At 36.8% G+C, this 22,749-nt stretch overlaps 1 protein-coding gene across 1 annotated transcript in view; it reads left to right on the forward strand.

Moving 5' to 3' along the window:
• Pdfr (Pigment-dispersing factor receptor) overlaps nucleotides 1–22,749 on the forward strand; it is a 417,264-nt gene that overhangs the window by 308,099 nt on the left and 86,416 nt on the right. The window contains exon 4 of the mRNA XM_069836024.1: nucleotides 9,857–10,017. Within this exon, the coding sequence (XP_069692125.1) occupies nucleotides 9,857–10,017 (161 nt within the window). The remainder of the gene's footprint in view (nucleotides 1–9,856; nucleotides 10,018–22,749) is intronic.

Here is a 22,749-nt window from a genome sequence, read left to right on the forward strand (position 1 = left end):
ATATCGAAAAGTTGGGAGCGTTATTCAAGGAAATTAAAAGTGTAGTTCACAAGCTGTGAAGCGACGATATTCTCTTTATGTCAGATTTAAAGATTTATTAATATAAGTATATTGAATTAATATTGTGACGTGAGATGGAAAATTTGCCATTATATATTTTTCCAGAAAAATTTTCCGCCTTGCAAATAGTTGTTTTCTTCTCTCCTTACAACCTCAAGAGCCTCACATGTATTCCTCACTATATTCTCATAACTTACCAGTTTATGAAATGAAAGTCGTAAGTCGTCTAACCTTTGATGGCTGTGTTAGCACAGACTCCAAAACAACGCCATTGTCAAGTTCGTTTTGCCGTCAGAGTACTGATTAAGAAATAAGCGCTGGCAATATCATATTTTGAGAACTTTACTAATCTGATCTAAATTGTCACCTCACAACACTATTACCTCGACATAGGCTGATAAAAGCCTTTCATTTTAAAATAATTATTATTGTTGGCTGAGGAAAACAATATAACAGTTATGTTATATGATTCGTAATTTCTTTTCTCCGTTATCTGTGAACTCACTTAATTTATCATAACTCATTCACAGACACAGCCAAATCGTCACTCGTACTGAAACTGTGTTACTGAAACAAAAGCTGTTGCAGGTATTGTATAGCCCTGTCGCGTTCCCCTCCAAGGCGATTCACTCCTCCAGGTAGGGGAATAGAGTGTGCACATCGCACAGAGACAGATGCACAATGTGCGCGACTGCACAATGTGCAGGGTTTTGACATGCCTGCACTAGATCGCACAAGTCCGCCATGATGTAGTCCACGCTTTTCCTTCTCACGTCGTTTGTCCCCACATGTAGAATGATTTTCTTCAGATCTCCTCGTTCGTATCTCGTCTTTCATTTTATCTACTCATATTCCCGGACAGCATTCCACTTCCAGTTCCACGTTTTTTTCTCCCACATATCTAACGATCGAGTCCCCTATTACGACGCACTCCACACTTCCTTTTTCCTTCCTTTGTCATAGTCGCAAATTTTCTTCTTCTAGGCCTAAGTCCTTTATTGGTTGTTCCAACCGCTCCAGTTTCTCACGTAATATCTTGATTTCGTCCCGAAGTGTGTCCAGTTCATTCTTCGAGCTATTTGTTCCGCAGTCTCTGCATACCCAGATTTCTTCGATGATCTGGTCCGTCTTGATTTTCTGACATCCCAGATGAAATCATATCTCGTAGCCGTTACACAAAACACCTACCCTTAGATTCTTCTTACAGCTTCCACATTTAACGCTGGTCGTCTCGGTGTCGTTTATGGGTCCTGGGATCATCTCCACGTCTCCTATTACCAGCATTATAGCGATGACTATGGCGAAGTACATATTCACCTTCTGCTCTTTGTCCTGTCCACTTGCCTGTCCTTGGTTGACCTTTCCTCCTCCCGCAGCCCTCATTCCAATCCTCGTCCTGTATATTTGTAAATAATAATGTAAATCTGCTCCAAATGGCTTAAGAACGAAGATATTTAGCATTGACATTTGATGCTTTCATACACTGCCAAAATAAAGTTTATATTTGGCAAAATTTTCTTCATATTATGCCGGTCTCTAATTATCAAACATATTATTCTAAATTTATTGAGTATGGATTTATTGAGTAATATTATACATACAGATGTTATATTATCAAAATTTTCTCTAAAATCTAATGCAAGGGTCTTCTGACCGTACGTGCTTTATACTTAAAACAAGTCCTGATTTGTAGATTTCACACCCCTCACCTATGATTATATCTAACCACTCTCTAAAAGTACACGCATATTAAAATGAAAATGGCACAACAAAACACGTTATATAACATATCCTAATCTAAAACAGACATAACAGTGTATAATTGGGTAGATACCATTTTCCCTTTATCACGAACTTCAACAGCTGAAGTTCTAATTGTCTCGCCTTCAAGAGGAACAATCCAGTCTTTTGTTCCCATTCTCTATTCCCCATGAGATCAAGGCATGCAAGCGAACTCCTATTCTGACTTAGCATCGAGGGTGGTAGAGGTTTTCTCCGTACATGTTCAATTCGACACACTGTAATAAAATATGTCTATAGCAACGAGTTAGAAAGAGAAAGATATAGAGTGGTCATTGCGCCGCCATGTTTGAAGAAAATTGAACGACCGTCGGTAATGAACTTTGCGCCCAAAACAAAGTGGGCGTGGTGATAACTGACATTAGAATCGTCAGCTGTCTTAATTTCGTTTGCATAAATCAGTTAAACTGAAGTGGAAAAACCTAGTATTTCGTCAAATACGTGCTAGGAACTTAATCTAAACTTATGTACGCTAAATTTAAAACACTTGAGTTATTCCTAGAAGGAATGCTTAAAAGAATAACCTAAGCAAAATTGTCATGTAGTACGACAAGAAGTCCTAGCAAATATACTGAAGAAAATGTTAATATTCCTAGGTTCTTTTAAATGCGACCTGCAAGATTGCCTATAAAACGAACGAGTATGATTCGGATGATTTTATTAAATTGTTTTCCCAGTCTCTACACGTTGCAAAACTATTTACTGTACCATAAGATATAGAATGAAAGTAGGCCCTATCTGTAGTAAACAACCTTTACCTCCAAGCTTGTAACGTGGGTGAAACATGACAAAACACGCTTTCAGTTTTTTTGTTACAGTAAAGTATAATTATTATCGAAATGTGAACGTGAGGCCAACAGCCGGCTGGTCTGTCTGAGCCATTCAAGGGCTGTGGCACCACAGATAATTATTAGTGATAATTGAGCACCCACGTACAATAATGAGGTAAGTAGTTACGAAATATGTTCATACTTACCCCATTATTGCACGTGGGTGCTCAATTATGTTCTTTCATGTCCTGCCAGTCAAAATACTAACAACAATACGACCTACCCCAGAGTTTTGCGTTATTTTGGATGCGAGTGTTGAAATACAATTTTAATATTTGATTGCTATTACTAGGTTTGAAACGGAATTGTAGCGGTTTTATCCTTATTTAGTTTAACTTTATTACTAGTGAACCATTTATTTGATTTATCGTTTGTCTTCGAAACAGGCCTACTTCTTATAAGCTACAGCTCATCGTCTTCTTGTATAAACAGTAAGGGCAGAAGGAGCAGAAATAAAGGATGCCGGTGTCGAAATACAGTTTTAATACTGTATTGCTATTTGTTTTTCACTGGGTATGAAACGGAATTGTATTGGTTTTATCCGTATTTAGTTTAAATACATTACCAGTAAACCATTTATTTTGTTTATGCCGGGCGTTGTTACATATTTATGCATGAAAAACATGCTTATTTTATTTTAGTAGGTTATTTTACGACGCTTTATCAACAGCTTAGGTTATTTAGCGTCTGAATGAGATGAAGTTGATAATGCCGGTGAAATGAGTCCGGGGTCCAGCACCGAAAGTTACCCAACATTTGCTCATATTGGGTTGAGGGAAAACCCCGGAAAAAACCTCAATCAGGTAACTTGCCCCGACCGGGAATCGAACCCGGGCCACCTGGTTTCGCGGCCAGACGCGCTAGCCGTTACTCCACAGGTGTGGACTGAAAAACATGCTGCTAATTAACAAAACTATGGACTTAACTTCATAAAATTTACATGAAATATGATATATCAGTTGTCTTTTTCCTTTTGACATTGCAGTTATATGCAGCACACACAACAGGCATGTTTTTTCTTCGTTTTATTGTACTTGTTACCTCCGTTATACAACATTGTAAACAGACGAATTTTTACAAAGGTGGGCGCTTAGCTCAGATCTGCCGTGTTTCGCGGTGGCACCGCAAAGAGCGCTGTACAGGACAACATGGCCACTCTATAGTCTTCTCTTTCTAACTCGTTGGTCTATAGGAGTCCTTTTCTCTGCACAGTGGACAAAGGCGCTCTCCTTCGTTGATAATTTTATTACTCTTCCATGCCCCCAATCTTAGCCACGCTAAACCTGCTCTACTGTCTTTGTTACAAGAATTTATGTAGTCACACCTCCCCCAGTGAAGAATGAGATCTGATTGTAAACGTAGTGAGTACTTTTCCGAACATAGGAGCTCAATATCTTGCCTCTCGATATCAATTAAACGCATCTTCACATTACGCCATACATTTCTTATTAATTATCACCTTTATCTCACAGCCATCCCATTCCTATATGATGCAGGCCTCTCTGCATTATATAAACCCACCCTTTTTCCCCAACCCTCATTCTAAATTAAAAAGGATTAAGAAACAAAGGACGATCGGAAGACAGATGAACAGACTAAAATCTACTAAATAAACCAATCTATAATTCTGTTGAGACCAGCTTCATGGTTTAGTGGTCAGAGCTTCTAACTACAGTTCGTGAGATCGGGTTCGATTCCCGTTAAGAACATAGGAATTTTGCCTTAAAGGGGAATGTTCCTGTGGTCGTCCGTGGGTTAGGTATAAGACCTCTCCTGGCACTTCATAATCATCCTATCATAATATCATCGGGGCAGCGCCCCAACCTCAGAAGTGGGTTACAAGTAAGCCATTGCCAGGAGAGACCAGAAATGTCGAATGACAACCTGGTGGCGTTGGTAAAAAAAAAAATAATATTTTTTTTGATATCGATTACAACACAAATTCCTTGAATATTCCAACATTTATAAAAGCTTCATGGATATTTTTAGAATGACGCCTGGTGATAAAATCGCTTTTTGCAATACTCAAAGTAAATATTGAATTACATTACTTATTATTCCATTTACATATGTAAATGAGGCAGGTATATAATTGCATGTTACATTGACCGTTCACATTTGTGTTATCAGGCTTATAGCTATATGGATGTACACAACCCATGCATTATTATGTATCTGTTTATTTCACGAGGTACAACAGCTTCCGTTGCAGGTCCCCTGTCGGATTACTATCCCGGGAATGAAATATGGTATTAGAATAATCGTTTCCATCCTCATTTGTGCTCTGCTGTAACAAATGTCTGTCTGTTTCTTTTAGCAACAGTTGTTAAAACTTAACAAATTGTTATACTGATTTAACAATAAATTTAAAACTATTTCATGAACAGATGTTAACTTTAACAATTTGTTAAACAGTTCGTTAAGTTAACATCATAATTTTCCAGGTTAAAACCTAAACAAGATTGAAGGGTACAGGGGAGAAAAGATCAGGGCCCACCAAAAGTGAAAAGCGAGTCATTTCTACCAATAGGTAGAGTCTAACTAATATGTGAGTGTATCATCATGTTAAATATTACTTAGTACTTACAAATGACTTTCAGAGAACCCGAAGATTTATTGCCGCCCTCACATAAGCGCGCCATCGATCCCTATTCTGAGCAAGATTAATCCAGTCCCTACCATCATATCCCAACTCCCTCAAATCAGATTCAATAGCATCCTCCCATCTACGTCTCGACCTCCCCAAAGATATTTTTCCCTCAAGTCACCCAACTAGCACTCTATACGCATTCCTGGATTCGTCGATACATGTTACATGCCCTCCCCATTTCAAATGTATGGATTTTTAATGTTTCTAATTTATTACTTTATGTGAAAATACAATGCGTGCAGTTCTGTGTTGCGTAACTTTCTACATTCTCCTGTAATTTTATCTCTCTTACCCCCAAATATTTTCCGAAGCAACTTATTCTGCTACAACTTTAACCTCTGTTCCTCTCTCAAAGTGAGAGTCCAAGTTTCACAGCCATACAGAACAGTCGGTAATAGGACTATTATGTAAAATCTAATTTTAAATATTTTTTAAAGTAGGCAAGATGACAAAAATTTTCCAACGGAATAATAACAGGAATTTCCCATATTTAGTCTGCGTTTAATTTTCTCTCATGTAAAATATTACTGAACATTAACGATTAGGTTCACACCTGTGGAGTAACGGTTAGCGCGTCTGGCCGCGAAACCAGGTGGCCCGGGTTTGAATCCCGGTCGGGACAAGTTACCTTGTTGAGGTTTTTCCGGGGTTTTCCTTCAACCCAATTTGAGCAAATGCTGGGTAACTTCCGGTGCTGGACCGTGGACTCATTTCACCGGCATTATCACCTTCACCTCATTCAGACTCTAAATAACCTGAGATGTTGATACAGCGTCGTAAAATAACTTACGTAAATAAAATAAAATTAACGATTAGTGTCCGAGAAGCACTGAGCTTAAATTTGAGCACTGTATGAAAGAACGATCTGAGTCGAACTTACAATTTAATTTACTCTCCTGAACATTTTACTTTGTAGAATAATAATAATAATAATAATAATAATAATAATAATAATAATAATAATAATAGTAGTAGTAATAATAATAATAATCATCATCATAATCATAATAATATTAATAGCTAATAATGATAATGATAATATTATTATTATTATTATTATTATTATTATTATTATTATTACTATTATTATAAAAATGTATTACTAGAATAAAGATACATATCTTTTTTAAGCCACTCAAATACCTCCAGAAAAAGTATATACTCATGCTCAGAAAGCTTGACCTTTTTACCTTGTACCCAGGGCCGGTCCGTTGTTATGTGCTTCAGTGCTACAGTACAATGATGATTTCAATATATATAATGATAATTTTTGCTCAAATAATGTATTTGTAATATCATAGTATTTGACCTGTCATTTGACAATTTCCCGTGGTTATGTTCATGACGCGTTATAGAGTGTTTAGTCTTCGCTCTTCGCTCTTTGGTGCCTCAGGAGCTTCCTTGTGCTACTCAAAACTCCACATCAGAATGTAGACAATTATGCACATGTGCTTAGCTGAAATCACCGCTCTGATTGGCTATTTTTACGCGGGAAAGTGCTGTAGTCAGCTTCAGCACAACATAGCTTGGAGATTGCAAAAGTAAAGCGTAACAAAGAATGCTTGTTTGTGGAAGACCTCTGAACTATTTACAGTGTATTTGGTAATTCGTGTCCGACTACTGCTGCCATCTACCATTTGAAGTTCCTGTCAACAGCTAATCTACTGAATATTATACTGAACAAAAGTGTTTTACAGACATAACTTGGAGTTCTATACGGAAGACCCGACTTCCGAAATATAGATGTCTGTTCAATTGTTATAATGCATAGTCTCCAACAATTTACAGGATACATTCTGTGAAGTAACGAAGTTGTTAAATATTTTGATTACAACACCTATGACCACTGCTGAGCCAGAAATATGTTTTTCTCGCTTGAAATGCATTAAAAACGTTTTTAAGGAACATTGTCCCAGGATCGTCTCACTGCTCTTGCAATACTGTCAATAGAAAAGAGTTTGATGTCCAAGATGGAGAGGTTTAACACCAGTGTAAATGACAATTAGTTCTGCAGTACGAAGGAACGTCGTATGGACGTCACTAGACGAGTCTCAAATTAAGATATATACATGTAAGTGTATACAGTAGGGTGATATAGAAATTATAGCACATTCATTGTTTTGACCACCAGCCGCTACTGCCTGTATCCTTCAATTGTTACAAGCTGAGTAACTGCGCTCGAGTGGTCAAAATTTGTCTAAGCACTTGCTTTGACATTATTAACATGGTGGAAGAAAATAATAACTTTTTAATCTGCCCCCATCAGAATGATTGTTTGTTAGCTGCCTGGCGCAGCAATAGGAATCGACAACAAAACTCGATCGGTACAATGCGGTGCGATTAGTTTGGCTTCCAACGGGAATGACTTGACTAATGAGGTCTGATTACTGCTGCTATCAGACGCCTGTTACACGATCCTACTGGTTACTGTTGGTGCACCTCATTTGCATATATAACGCCACTAAAAGTTCACAATCGTTATATAATGGCTCAAATTAACTGCTGTTGGTCTGTACACGTCTGTAATGCCGCAGTGTGTAATGGAGTGTACAGAAGTGTGAAACGGATTTTCTCGTCTGATCAATTATAGATTAATGGCACCAATTAACAGAATACTATGTTTCCCTCAGTACGTGCGTCTGCCTATTTATGTATCCATTGATCTTTTGTCACATAATCTGTAAAGTTCCCTCTCAGAATATTCTATCAAATACGTCTATAATGGAACCAGCTTACACTAGTTGCCAGCTTTAATAACGCCTTTATATTTTCGCGGACTATTGGAAGTCATGGATTATCTTCACTACATGTCTGTTCAATTCTTCCTATGAATTTGTGAAATGTAAAGCGACAGGTTTGGAAGTAAATCCCGAAAAGACAAAGTACCGGTATATGATTATGTCTCGTGACCAGGAACTTCTATATAAAATGTACTCCATAATGTCAAAAGAAAACGTGTTGTGCTAAGTATCGACAAAAATGCAAATAATTGAGCAGTTTGGAAAAAGAGAAACTGTGGCTCATCTCGTACCAGAACATGAGATTGGTGTTACAACCATGCGCCATTTAATAAGAAAATCAGTGTTGTATAAAGTATGTAAATCTACAATATGAGACCTCTACTATTGCTATCCTTTTGCTGACAGACATTGCAACGAATTTCCTTGCCCCTTGACAACCAGACTTGAATGAGTGAACTTCTGATCCACTACCTTGCATATTAAACATAAGACCGCACAGAAAATTACGACAGTACAAGTATTATTCGCTTACTGTACGAAAATATTTTAAGATAAAGATTATCCGATTTTTTCCATTAACCGTTCAGTGCTCCCCCTGCATTACCACGGATAATAGAGATTCTACTGTAATAATAATAATAATAATAATAATAATAATAATAATAATAATAATAATAATAATAATAATAATAATAATAATAATAAAAGAAACGTAAAGGTATCCCCGTAACATGCCATGAAGGCACTTGGGGGGCATGGAGGTAGAGACCCATGCTTTCCATAACCTCGGCACTAGAATGAGGTGGTGTGGTCGGCACCACGCTCTGACCGCCTTTTACCCCCGGGAAGAACCCGGTACTCAATTTTATAGGAGACTGAGTGAACCTCGGGGCCGTTCTGAAAGTTTGGCAACGAGAAAAAATCCTGTCACCACCTGGGATCGAACCCCGGACCTTCCAGTCCGTAGCCAGCTGATAATAATAATAATAATAATAATAATAATAATAATAATGATAATAATAATAATAATAATAATAATAATAATAATAATAATAATATCACTTAACTTTTTAATAGTTCATGAGTAACATGTAGTATAATGTCATTTTGTGTTATACAACCGTTTCCTCGTAATACTTGTGAAAAAATCATACATTTAATATTCTCATCATATTGGGAGCAAAAAAATACGTCCTCCCATCTTACTTGAAACTTTCGTTTCTGTAGAGGTACATGGTTTCGAGAGAGACACTGCGACGATACGCCACTAGCAGGTCAGAGACAAATACAAATGGAATGGAGTTTGACTCCAGTGAGTCAGAGGGTGGGGGTTGGAGGAGGTAGGAAGCAAGGGAAATGCATACCTATCATTGTGAGCCACAATGTGCTCGCGAGTCACATTTTCGCCACGGCTGCATTACACACACACACACACACACACACACACACACAGAACCACTACAAATATGCTATATACAGTCATTTGAAAATACCGCAGGAGTAAAATCTTAAGAGATTTAATTCTGAATCAAAATAAAATGTTTATATTTGTATCATAAAGGAATAAAAAGTTACGTTACCTGATGTGTTTATTGAAACAACGTTCTGAATCTCACGTAGGCCTGAGGCGATTACAGGAATCAGTTTATGAAAATATTTGTTTTGTTTCAACGATTTTATGAGATGAGGGCAATGAATGGGTAATACTAGCATGTTATTACAACGAGCTTCCTGGTTTTGAACATGTCTCGAATTTTTTCTTATTCTTCTTTCAGAATTCGCTTACAAGCGTTGCTCCATCGACGGGCGGTGGGAAGGCCGTAGATCAGGAGTGTTCACATCGCCTCAAGGGTGGACAAACTACACACCTTGCTTCACTCCCGAAATGCTTCAGCTTATCAAGAAACTGTACGCTGGTTCGGAAGACGCTGCGAAGGTAAGACTGCTTTTGTGACATGAGGGGAAGCACGTTTGCGAGATTTAACAAGAAACGCTGCCTGTTTGCGAAATAATATGCGACTCATTTGCGAAGCGATTCTACTCGTTTTCGAACCCGTTTGCGAAAGTCCGCAATAGGATTTTCTTTCTCAAATCTGAAGAGCTCAGGAGTGTACACGGAATGGTTAATAAATTACTTCCTTATAAACCGAAGATCGGAATGCGTAGTATCGGCTCTTCGTTCTTGCATGCTTTCCTCAATCATTATGTTTTTGTTCTGATATTTAACGATGCTGTATCAACTACTAAATTACTTGTCATCAATGGTATTGATGATGGGAAAATAAGGCTGAGAATTGACCGTGTGATTGCCAGGTACTCACCTTGCAGTTGGGGAAAAGTTCAGAAAGAACCCAATCAGATAATCAACCAAAGCGGAAATCAACCCATACCCAAATGCAGCTGCGGATCAGAAGGTAGACGTATCTACTAGAGATGGGTTAAACTGTTATTTTTTTTAAACAGTTTCAAGTGAAACTGTTTCGACAAAGAAACTGTTCCAAAATAACAGTTCCAAAAAAAAAAAACAGTTTCGTAAGAGGCATCTGTAGATTTGTTGCGATCGATTTCAGTGCACTGATCGAGATAGCGTACCTGTTTCAAACGGCCATGTCCCGTGTTACAGTTTCGACAGATTGGGAAAGAAATCCCAACAAACTTCTGAGAAATTCTAATGACAACTGCAACATGTTGAAGCAAGGAATTCCCAAACTTTTAGGTTTTCATTGTTCATTGGCGTACATCTCAAATCACATTTTATAAGTTCGTGTGTAACTTTCACAGCATGATTTATTTAACATAACCTTTACGTTTCAGAAAATTATATACAATAATTGGTTGAAACTCGTAGACAATTTCAACGTTTCTTACCGGTACAATACTTGTAGCCTACATTTTCACGACACCCATTCCAAGTCTTCTAGGTTATGTTGCACAAAAATACGTGCTTGAAAGTTGAAATTACAGTAACCGATTCCTCATATTCGATAAACACAAATACAATTTTTAGTACCTATTTTAAGGTAATTGTCAGTGAGGGAACCATATACTGAAGTTTTCCCGCATTATTTAACTTACAATAGTATAAACAATATTTAGTGTACGTCTAAATATATGATTAGGCCTATGTAATACTGTATTTCTTTATCTGTACCCAGTAATTTATTTTCGCGGTATTAATTTATATTGTTAATGGGGAGGGAATGAAAGAGATTAGTTAAATTGAATTTCGCGGCCTACGAGATCGATGTATCGTTTTCAAGCAGAGGTCGAAAATAGTGCCAGCAAAGCTCGTAGCATGTAACGTTTTACATTATGTTGCATGAAACTGTTTTATGAACCTGTTACAAAGAACAAGATGTTTCGTGGAACCAAAGAGTATAGAAAGCAACTTTAATCTGTTTGGAACAGATTGGTACACGAAACAGTTTCATTTTTGTAACAGTTTCAAAATAGCAGTTCCAGAATATTCGTCCCATCTCTAGTATCTACTGACTAAGGTATACCGGTGACATCACTTTATTTAGGTCTAATATGTAGATCGTCGCCAGATTTCTTCTTTAGTAAAGTTCTATCCGTTTCTATGACAAGTTTTTCGTCTCTCAGAGGAGAAAGATTATGTGGAAAATAGGGTAAAGGTTGGTAATAATGTGATACTAATAATATTATGAGAGTACTATTTGAGAATTTTATTACAATTTTACTGAGCGAGAAAAGGACCGGTTTTGTGCAGAACCTTGTCCACGAACATTCCCTTAATACGTTTCCGTAAAAAACTGATCTTCCTCTCGCTCAGTAATATTGTAAAAAATTATCAAAAAGAACTATCATAATATTATTAGTATCACAATATTACCAACCTTTACCCTACTTAAGTCATATCACTTCCAAGGAGATGCATTGTCACCTTTACTTTTTAACTTTGCTCTAGAGTATGCCATTACGAAAGTCCAGGATAACAGAGAGGGTTTGGAATTGAACGGGTTACATCAGCTGCTTGTCTATGCGGATGACGTGAATATGTTAGGAGAAAATCCACAAACGATTAGGGAAAACACGGCAATTTTACTGGAAGCAAGTAAAGAGATAGGTTTGGAAGTAAATCCCGAAAAGTCAAAGTATATGATTATGTCTCGTGACTAGAATATTGTACGAAATGGAAATATAAAAATTGGAAATTTATCTTTTGAAGAGGTGGAAAAGTTCAAATATCTGGGAGCAACAGTAACAAATATAAATGATACTCGGGAGGAAATTAAACACAGAATAAATATGGGAAGTGCCTGTTATTATTCGGTTGAGAAACTTTTATCATCCAGTCTGCTGTCGAAAAATCTGAAAGTTAGAAGCTATAAAACAGTTATATTACCGGTTGTTCTGTATGGTTCTGAAACTTGGACTCTCACTTTGAGAGTGGAACAGACACTACGGGTGTTTGAGAATAAGATTCTTAGGAAAATATTTGGGGCAAAGAGGGATGAAGTTACAGGAGAATGGAGAAAGTTACACAACACAGAACTGCACGCATTGTATTCTTCACCTGACATAATTAGGAACATTAAATCCAGATGTTTGAGATGGGTAGGGCATGTAGCACGTATGGGCGAATCCAGAAATGCATATAGAGTGTTAGTTGGGAGGCCGGAGGGAAAAAGACCTTTAGGGAGGCCGAGACGTAGATGGGAAGATAATATTAAAATGGATTTGAGGGAGGTGGGATATGATGATAGAGAATGGATTAATTTTGCTCAGGATAGGAACCAATGGCGGGCTTATGTGAGGGCGGCAATGAACCTCCGGGTTCCTTAAAAGCCAGTTAGTACGTAAGTAAGTAAGTAAGTAAGTCATATCACTTCATTCACGAATTAATTGACAACCCCAAAAGCTTAGCAACACTTAGTTGTAAAATAAACTTACGTCGCCATTTTTAAACTTTCCATTTTCTAAATTTGTAGTTTCCAATAATTACACAAAGAAATATTTTTTCAATTATCCTATTTTAAACTTCATGTTGACGTGTGTCGATTCAGTCCTCTCTAGTCAAAAATACGATTTAGCAAGTAAAAAGAAATAATTGAAATTCATGCACCGCCAAATGAATGGAGCTAGGATTTTTAAGTCAGCCACCGACGTGGCTCAGTCAGTTAAGGCGCTTGCCTGCCGGTTTGAAGTTGCGCTCGAGCGCGGGTTCGATTGCCGCTTGGTCTGATTACCTGGTTGGTTTTTTCCGAGGTTTTCCCCAACCGTGAGGTGAATTCCAGGCAACCTATGGCAAATCCTCGGGCTCATCTCGCTATCACCAATCTCATCGACATTAAATAACCTCGTAGTTGATACAGCGTCGTTAAATAACTAACTAAAAAAAGTTTTTAAGGCATACGCATACAATCAGAAACCTTAGAATGTATTTTTCAAGAATTATGACAGCCTAATTCTTTGGACAGTCTTGAAGGGTTTTAAATCCTTAAAGTAATTTTTACAGTTTCGCAAACGGATCCTACATTTTAATAATTTCAAGGGAAATATTTGGCCGGACAACGAAACCGAGACCTTTGCCTGAGTGCGCCAACGCTCTACCGACTGAGCTACCCAGGAACTCTACTATACTCCGACTCAATTATTCCTTTTTTATCCACATACCTCAAGTGGGTTGATATGAGTCAGAGACCCAACATTGACTACACACTTTCTGTGTGACTTAAATTTGTGGTTTTCTGTTAACGAACAGTACCGTGTATTACACAAATCAGGCTTTCCCTTTAATGCTGACTTGAATAAAGCTGTACAGGAGGGTATACCTGAAAGCCAGGTCTGTATCCTATACTTCTTTCGCAAACATACTATGCCATAATTAGCAAATCAGTTGACTTTTCGCAAACATGCCGTCCCCTGTGGTAACTTATGACAATATTTTACTTGTTAAATTATTATTCACCGTCAAATGCACAGAATAATCATCAGCAGCAACGCAGGAATTGGACCAAATTGCTCAGTTCCGCCTCCATGCGAAATCAGTAATACAAAATAAATGTATTTTATGGCTTTCGTATTCTTCATCCTTTTGGTTTGTAATGTTGAAATATGGTAACAGAGTGTTTTCATTCGTGACAAACAGATTTTGCAATTATGGTTCATTTAGGCTACAGTGTGGAATGGAATCAAGCATTATAAAGCATGTGATTACGAATAAAATAACATAATTAAAAACTTTCTAACGGCTACCTTTACTAAACATTCTTTACTGTAGCGAAAAGAAATTGAAATTGCAACGCCACAGAGCACTCATCTGCGCTAAATACATTTCTACACGAAAGACACGTTGTAATCATTATGTAGCTACCGCTCTCACTTCAACCTCTTTTCCCGATCAGAGGATGCGCTGTTGTCAGCTTTTCCATTCATATGAAATTAATGTGATAAGTAAATTTCGTAACGATGTACTGTGAATAACTTCCGAGCTGAATATATTAAGGAACAAAAAAATAGAATGTTTTATTGGACTCAAAATGCTACACAATGGCTATAAAACAGATGATAAAAGAAATTAAATATTTTTGGAATTAACTTTTCCAGTGTTGAATGTAAAATACAGTGCGTTCGTAGCTCGGCCGGACCGTTCCGCGGCGGCAACACAATTTTACTCACAACACGCGCACAGACCTCTTTCCCTCACGACAGATCCAACTCGACTGACTGGCGCATCAGCGGTAGCTATAGCGCTACTCTGACGACAGGCGCGCCAATCTTCAACCAGTCCAAGGCCACCCTGGAACGGTCCGGCCGAGCTACGAACGCATTATTATTTTTGTATAAGAATTAAATTATGTATTATTTATATGAAATAATTATCTTTATAAAAGAGTCTAGAATCTATTTATGTATACAAAATAATATTCTTGTTATTAGAGGAGAAAAATTCGAAAATATTTTTGAAAGCAGACTGGATAATAAAAGCGAATAATAGCAGTCATTTGACATATTTATTCTGCATTTGTATTTGTTAGTGTTGCTCCAAAGTATTTTAATTTTTCCACCTTTTCAAGGATAAATTTCCAATTTTTTAAAATATCTATTTCGTACCATGTTGTGGTCACGAGATATAATCATATACTTTTTTCGAGATTTAATTGCAAACTTATTTCCTTGCTTGTTCTACTGGGTGTTCATTTCATAGTGTGTCATGACGTCACTGTTGTGAGTCAACGATTTGAAGCGAGTTCCAACTTTTATGTCAGAGAAGTTGCCTATTAATCAAGGCGTTCAATCTGAACTTGAGAACGTGTACGGTATAACTTGAACGTCGTAGCAACAGATGGCGGTCTATAAGGTCTATGTGCTACCATAACCTCTTTCGAACTGTGTTTTGCGCCGGCAAGTCGTCGCAGGGTATTTGTTATCATCGATTAGGTACGGCAACATTCCACAGTACGAATCAAATGCTTCGTGTCCATGTTGACCGTCGAAGTTAATGTCAACAAATACGTAAGTAATCGTCTTAACCCTCTCCCCGCATACTGACAGTAAGAAAAAAACTCACCTCAGTATATGTTTCCAAACAGTTCACATTCCTGCCGCTACCTGCGTTACCATACTTATCGGTAAGTTCTCTTCAGAATGAACGCCGTACTTGCTAGGCAACTTCTCTGGCATATAGGTAATACGCCTCTGCGGAAGTGTAGGAAGATTGAATTTTCTAGGCTCATTGGCTAGCCACATGACGGCATAGACCGAGCCATGATACATTTTGAACTGAACACCCAGTAGAAGCGTGGAATACATGTAGAAATGTTCTTTATCCAGAGAACTCTGTAAACCAAGACGTCATAGTCTTAGTGCATTAGTAGGAATTGGTGAAGGTTTTTTCTTTTTTGCGGACATGTCTTTGATCCGAAGATACATGACCACGGCCGCGGCATACCCCCCTTCTCATCCCCCAGATTTCTTTGCGAACAGCGTCAAAGACGTTCTCTAAATAATTCAAGAGGGGAGAAGTGAACCGAAATTAAATTTTCAAACGAGTCTCTGCACTTTCGGGTTAAGCAGCTATTTCTTCCTGTATCACGTCACGCGCTGATATAACCTTTCGAGCAATTTCGGTTTCCAAACATTTGAGGTGTGATGGGAAGAAAAACACTCTTAGCTGCGCCTCATAAAACTTTTCGTTACCAAGTATATCTTATCTGTTAATCAATTTGTCGTGAGATTTTATGCTTTCACGACGATTATTTTCGAAAGAAGAATGTTACTGGTCGACATAGCCACCCTCACATAAGCCCACCATCGGTCCCTATCCTCAGCAAGATTAATCCTCTCTCTACTATCATATCCCACCTCCTTCAAATCTATTTTAATATTATCCTCCCAACTACGTTACCTCTTCAAAGGTTGTTTTCCCTCCGACCTCCAAATAAAACACTCTAAATCAGACCTGCACAAACAGCGCTCAACGAGAGCGCGCTCCTTCGGGGCGGGAGAGCGGTGTTTACCGCTCGCCGAAACGGAGAGGAACATACGTCAGAATGACATAGACTTGCTATAGGTAGAGGAGAGGGAAACGACCACTCAGTTATCTAATGGAGTGCAGTGTGTAGGCCTATTCTCAGTAACTGTTTCACGTTGCTTACCTACTGCTACAGTACAGTATGGAGGAATCTAAAAGACGGAACATAACATTTAACATTTAACGATTTACAGCTCGAACTTATTGATCTTCAATGTGACCTAAGGGCTAAAGATCGTTTGAATAATACTACTAGCCTGGTTGAGTTTTACAAGGCTAAACATTAGCAATAATATCCACGACTACACAGACTGGCTGTGAAAATGATTGCTATGTTTGGCTCAACATTTATATTTGTGAGCAACTGTTTTCTATAATCAACTTTAATAAAGCCAGACATCGAACATCTGTAACTGATGTTTCATTACAATCAGTAGGCTACTGTTCCTTTCAGCTGCCAACAGCATAAAACCTCGTTTTGATGTACTGATAAATAAGAATGTAACAAAATGATATTGTACATTTAAGTAGCAATAGAATTTCTATTAATTCTGTAAAATAAATATTTCTTTATTAATTAATAATAGTCCAAGATAGTTTTGCAAACACTGAACGGGAATTTATTTCATAAGCTCTCGTAATAGTACTTCCTTTTGCTTACATTTGTACGAGATCACCCCTTCTTCCAGTCCACCCTTATAACAAAGCGCACCTAATATCTGCATTCCGCTCATGAGCTGTGAGCCGGCTCGGAGAGCGCAAACCTTGTGCAGGCCTGCTGTAAATGCATTTTTGGATTCGCCCATACGTGCTACATGCCCTGCCTATTTCTAACGTCTGGGTTTAATGTTCCTAATTACGTCAGGTGAAGAATACAAAAGTGTAGTTCTGCGTTGTGTAACGTTCTCCATTCTACTGCATCTTAGCACCAAATATTTTCCTAAACACCTTATTCTTAAACATTCTTAATGTCTGTGAGAGTGAAATGACCTCATATAGTACTTTGAATTATATGGTAAAATTTTTTTACCACACCTAAATTATTATTTGGTTAGTCCTAAGTCTATAAATCGTGATTCTCGGCCTTCTGACTAGTGCCAGTATATTTTTTGGATCTATTGTAGTTTATTATGCGATTCTGTGTCTCTTCTGGGTTGAATTTTATTCCTAATTAGGCACCACGAAATTGATTGTATATATCTGTATAATTCAAAACTTCCATAAGTTAAAAGTATCTGGATGGCAGAAGCTGGAGCTGAGGGAAGACTGAAAAGATTCTTAGACATTAGTGATATGAAAATTACCATTTAGAAACTTATCGATTAGTACAGCCCTGGATATAAGAAGGAACGTGAAAGGGACGCCTACGTCTTTTTCTTTTACACCGCCTTATAAACAAACGCAGAGTAAGCCTTAATCTGTGCATCAGTGGTGGATTTTAAGCGACCAGCTAGAGCCAAAAGTTCGTAAAACTAATACAATCCGCCTCTGGCTTCCTGTGCGCTGTAGCGCACAAAAACATAACTGTCTCAGACGGAGATAGTGGAGTGGGGAGTTAAGGGGTGATCTACAGTGACTCTATCGAGTTAATAACGCCCAGGTCTGTTTAGAGGAACTAGCATACACCTCATGTTTCGTTTGGAAAATTTTTATTTCTCCAGTTGACAACACTACAAATAACATTTGTGCGAGATCGTGCGTATTTGCTTGGTTTCCGCAAAAAACCAATCCGCGGAAAGTCTAAAATTCCACATTCAGTATTCCCAACCTAACACACATAACAATTTCCCTCTTCTTACCGCTTATGTGATATATTGATTTTACTGCTTTAGGCTTTTAACATATTATTTTCAGAGACGTTCAATATAGTAACAATTATAAATTGGAAACTTACCACTGCAATTTCACCTAAATTGCACTGTTAATTATTGTTTTTAAATATTTGCAAAAATTAAAGAAACTCTACAACTCCACTAAAGTTACTGCATTCGTGATGCAAGTAACATTAAGGAAGCCGTGAAAAAATCAACAAGATTCCAGACTCATCATAGACTGGGGAAAAAAAAAAGACAGACGTATATCACGGCCTGCTGGAGTATAGTAAACACAGAAAACATTTTAAAGCAACAATGTTGAAGATAGATATTTTTGTTTTGCAAATTTGCCGTCATTGAACAGAAACCTAGATGGAGATTTCATTGCAACTAATTAGAAATTCGTCTTTCAGGTATGTAATAAACGATCTTCGCACAAAATAATGTACGATACACGAGCGGTATGTTTTCTTTCAATTCTCGGAAATTAAAAAAGCTCAACTACGTTTCCCTTTTTCAAACTTTTTCTCGAACATGAAAACTTCAACATACCGCTCTTGTAACGCATATTACTATTATGCCACCACTCCTCTCAGTAGAGTTTATTTCAAAGTTTACACAGCGAAACAGTTCTACATTTTGTTTATTATATTTGTTTCCATGTCGTGTACAATAATTGCAAAAATATCGGCTGACATATCAAAAGAAAGGAAGTAAGATTTTAACATGTTTCCATGGAGACACTGCTCTTTTGTTTCTATACATATCTGTTATCGAAACGTTTCTCTATTTTCTATCGGAATTGAGAGGCTTCTAAGAGAATCTGATATTCCGTAGGTTTCCATTGCAATCGCGGTCTGACACTATCGGATGCGTCTCCCGTTTCTGTATCACCGAGCCATTAAAGAATTCAAGTTTCAAACTTTTGATACTATTGATTTACTTGTCAGTATCAACGCACTTGACTCGTCAATGAAATAAATTTGAGCAACTTAGTTAAATACATGTACAAGGTGAGACCAAATTTAGATCACGACTGACAGACAAATACCTTCGTGATATACTACGACTGGCAGTAAGTGACATAATTCCTGATTTTGAAACTTTGTCACAGAGACATTCTGAAGATAGTTAATTTTACGTTGTGATATTGTTCATTTCTTCGTTACAAGTACTAAACATAGCCTAGTTTGTAGCCTTGTACTGTATAAAATTATATTTAAGTGCTTGACGTAAGGAAAATGAAAATCCGTTAATAAGTCAGACAGTTGCTTCACTTCCCCTTTGGGTGTCCGCCTCCCTCCATAGGTGCTATGCACGTTGCAGGTTACACAGTGGCTCGGCGCACGATTACATTTTCGCCACCGCTGTCATATACGGGTGTGAAACATGGAAGGTGACAAAATAGACTAGCAAGTAACAAGTCTTTAGCAATCCATGTCGCCGTCGCATCCTATGGGTAGCCGGAAGTGATATCAAGCGAAGAGGTAAATCAATAACCGATCGGTGTGTAGATTAAAGAGAAAAAGTGGTGCTGGATCGGACAATGCTGAGGAAGCCGGACGGATTATTTGAAGTTTGAAGTTGGATTGAAACAGTCAAGATGCCAGGAAACGTGGTTGCACCAAGAAAACCTGTAGGAGGACATTTAATCGAAGCCGCAGAGCTGGGAAAGATCTGGAGAGAAGCGAAGAGGCTGGTCAGAAACCGTACCAGATGAAGAGTTCCATTAAAGTTCTATGCTCCAGGAAATGATTTGATGAAAGAAGTTATAAACGGGCGAAAAATTAATAAATATCTCGCTCTAAATCATTAAACAAGCCAATCAATAACTCCGTTAATCGACAATCATATTTAAGTAAAATTTAAATTTCTGTAAGTAAATGAAACAAGTCAATCAATAATTTCGTTAATCGAAAATCATATTTAAGTGACTATGCATTTCTGTAAGTAAATGAAACAAGACAATAACTTCCTTAATCGACAACAATATTTAAGTAAACTTATAAATTGCTGTAAGTAAATTAAACAAGTCAAAAACTTCCGTAAACGGCTAACATATTTAAGTAAATGCATTAATTTCTGTAAGTAACTGAAACAAGTCAATCAATAACTTCGTTAATCGACAATCATATTTAAGTAAAATTTAAATTTCTGTAAGTAAATGAAACAAGTCAATCAATAATTTCGTTAATCGAAAATCATATTTAAGTGACTATAAATTTCTGTAAGTAAATGAAACAAGACAATAACTTCCTTAATCGACAACAATATTTAAGTAAACTTATAAATTGCTGTAAGTAAATTAAACAAGTCAATAACTTCCGTAAACGGCTAACATATTTAAGTAAATGCATTAATTTCTGTAAGTAACTGAAACAAGTCAATCAATAACTCCGTTAATCGACAATCATATTTAAGTAAAATTTAACTTTCTGTAAGTAAATGAAACAAGTCAATCAATAATTTCGTTAATCGAAAATCATATTTAAGTGACTATAAATTTCTGTAAGTAAATGAAACAAGACAATAACTTCCTTAATCGACAACAATATTTAAGTAAACTTATAAATTGCTGTAAGTAAATTAAACAAGTCAATAACTTCCGTAAACGGCTAACATATTTAAGTAAATGCATTAATTTCTGTAAGTAACTGAAACAAGTCAATCAATAACTTCGTTAATCGACAATCATATTTAAGTAAACGCTTAAATGTCTGTAAGGTAATTAAACAAGTCAATTAATTACTTTGTTAAACGACAATTATATTTAAGTAAACGTATAATTTTGCTGTAAGTGAATGAAGCAAGTCAATCAATAACTTCGTTAAATGGTAATCCTATTTAAGTAAACGTATACGTTGCTGTAAGTAAAATAAATATCCAACTAAGGAAATATCACACTTTAAAAAGAATTACTAAATGAATCAATAATTTTTGACATTGATTAACTTTACTGAAGTATGTGTATTAAGTTCTTCAATTAAACAAAACGTGCTATCTTGGTAAATAACTCTAAGATAATTAATAGATTCATACTTCGTTAATAAATGTAGTTTATAAATACATATGTTATATTGTTCTATTCAGTAGAAAGTTCAAACATATTAACGCATTTTAAAATAATAAAAAAATTAAGGCAATATCTTTTCATTTAATTATGTTCATTAAATGAATGGTTAAAGTATTTAATTAAAAATTGTTTAATATAAAAAAAAGATTTATTTTACATGCATGACTAATTAAAACATTAACGTTATTTGAGAAAAAACATAATTTGTTCAATTAAGTAAATAGCTCGAAATTGATCGCTATCTCAGTTTAAATTAAATACCAGAGCAGTAAATAATGTGACAAATCACTTTCCATGGAAAACGAGAAAGCGAATATCTCTTTTATAAACAAGCACATATAGAAACTCCCATTGTAACTACGGAAAAGATTGAGTACAAAAACAAATAAATCGAGACAAAACTACATCAATTCCTGGTACTAGAACTTGTAGACGAGACATTTCTGAGAATATATTATGAGATTTTTAGTTCGGGATTGGGTCTTTATATCGGCTACTCCCAGCTGAACACGCTTTCTGCCTTCAGAGATTTCCTGCGGACTTGTCCGTTTTTGCACACTCCAGCTTTGCCTGGAGGCGGACATGTTTTCGTTTCCGTGGGAAACACCTTTAATACCATTTCCTATGAGATGCAGAATTCCGTGCATCTGACTATGCAAACTACACAAACACACATAGTAACAAAGTAGGAGACGTGGGGATTCTGTAATAAAACAACAATCAGCCCTTTGATAAAAGGCATGTGAAACAAAAACGTTTGAAAGCATGCCAACCAGGTTTAACGAAAAATATTCAGTGTTTCTAATGCATATGTTTTATAATTAAACTGGCCCCATCTGAGAGAATTACTGTAGATGGCATGATTTGATATGAATTATTTATAGCGCTAGGGACAAACTTAAGCTTATGTATGTCATTGGACAAATTCTAGTGTCGAATTTTAATACCGGCGGAAAGTTTTAACGTGAAAAGTTTATTCTCAAGGTTCAAATAGATAAGATGTTACGCAAATTTGAAAATCTGATGTCACTTGCTTAACAATGGATCAGGCTCTTGGAGTGATATGGTGTTTTCTAGACAAATAGAAATTGTAAATTATATTTTATGCTCAACCATGCCGAAATATAGTAATTATACACCTGGTAGCAGCCCTTTAATGGACCTCATTAAAGTACACCTATGCATTAAAGTCCAGGTGTTCCACCAATCAGAACACACCATTGTAGCATTATGAAAGCGCAAATATCGATTATTCTCGGATATGCAATCGAAAGACAACTAGCG

This window comes from Periplaneta americana, chromosome 9, assembly GCF_040183065.1.
Source record: "Periplaneta americana isolate PAMFEO1 chromosome 9, P.americana_PAMFEO1_priV1, whole genome shotgun sequence".
NCBI lineage: Eukaryota > Metazoa > Arthropoda > Insecta > Blattodea > Blattidae > Periplaneta > Periplaneta americana.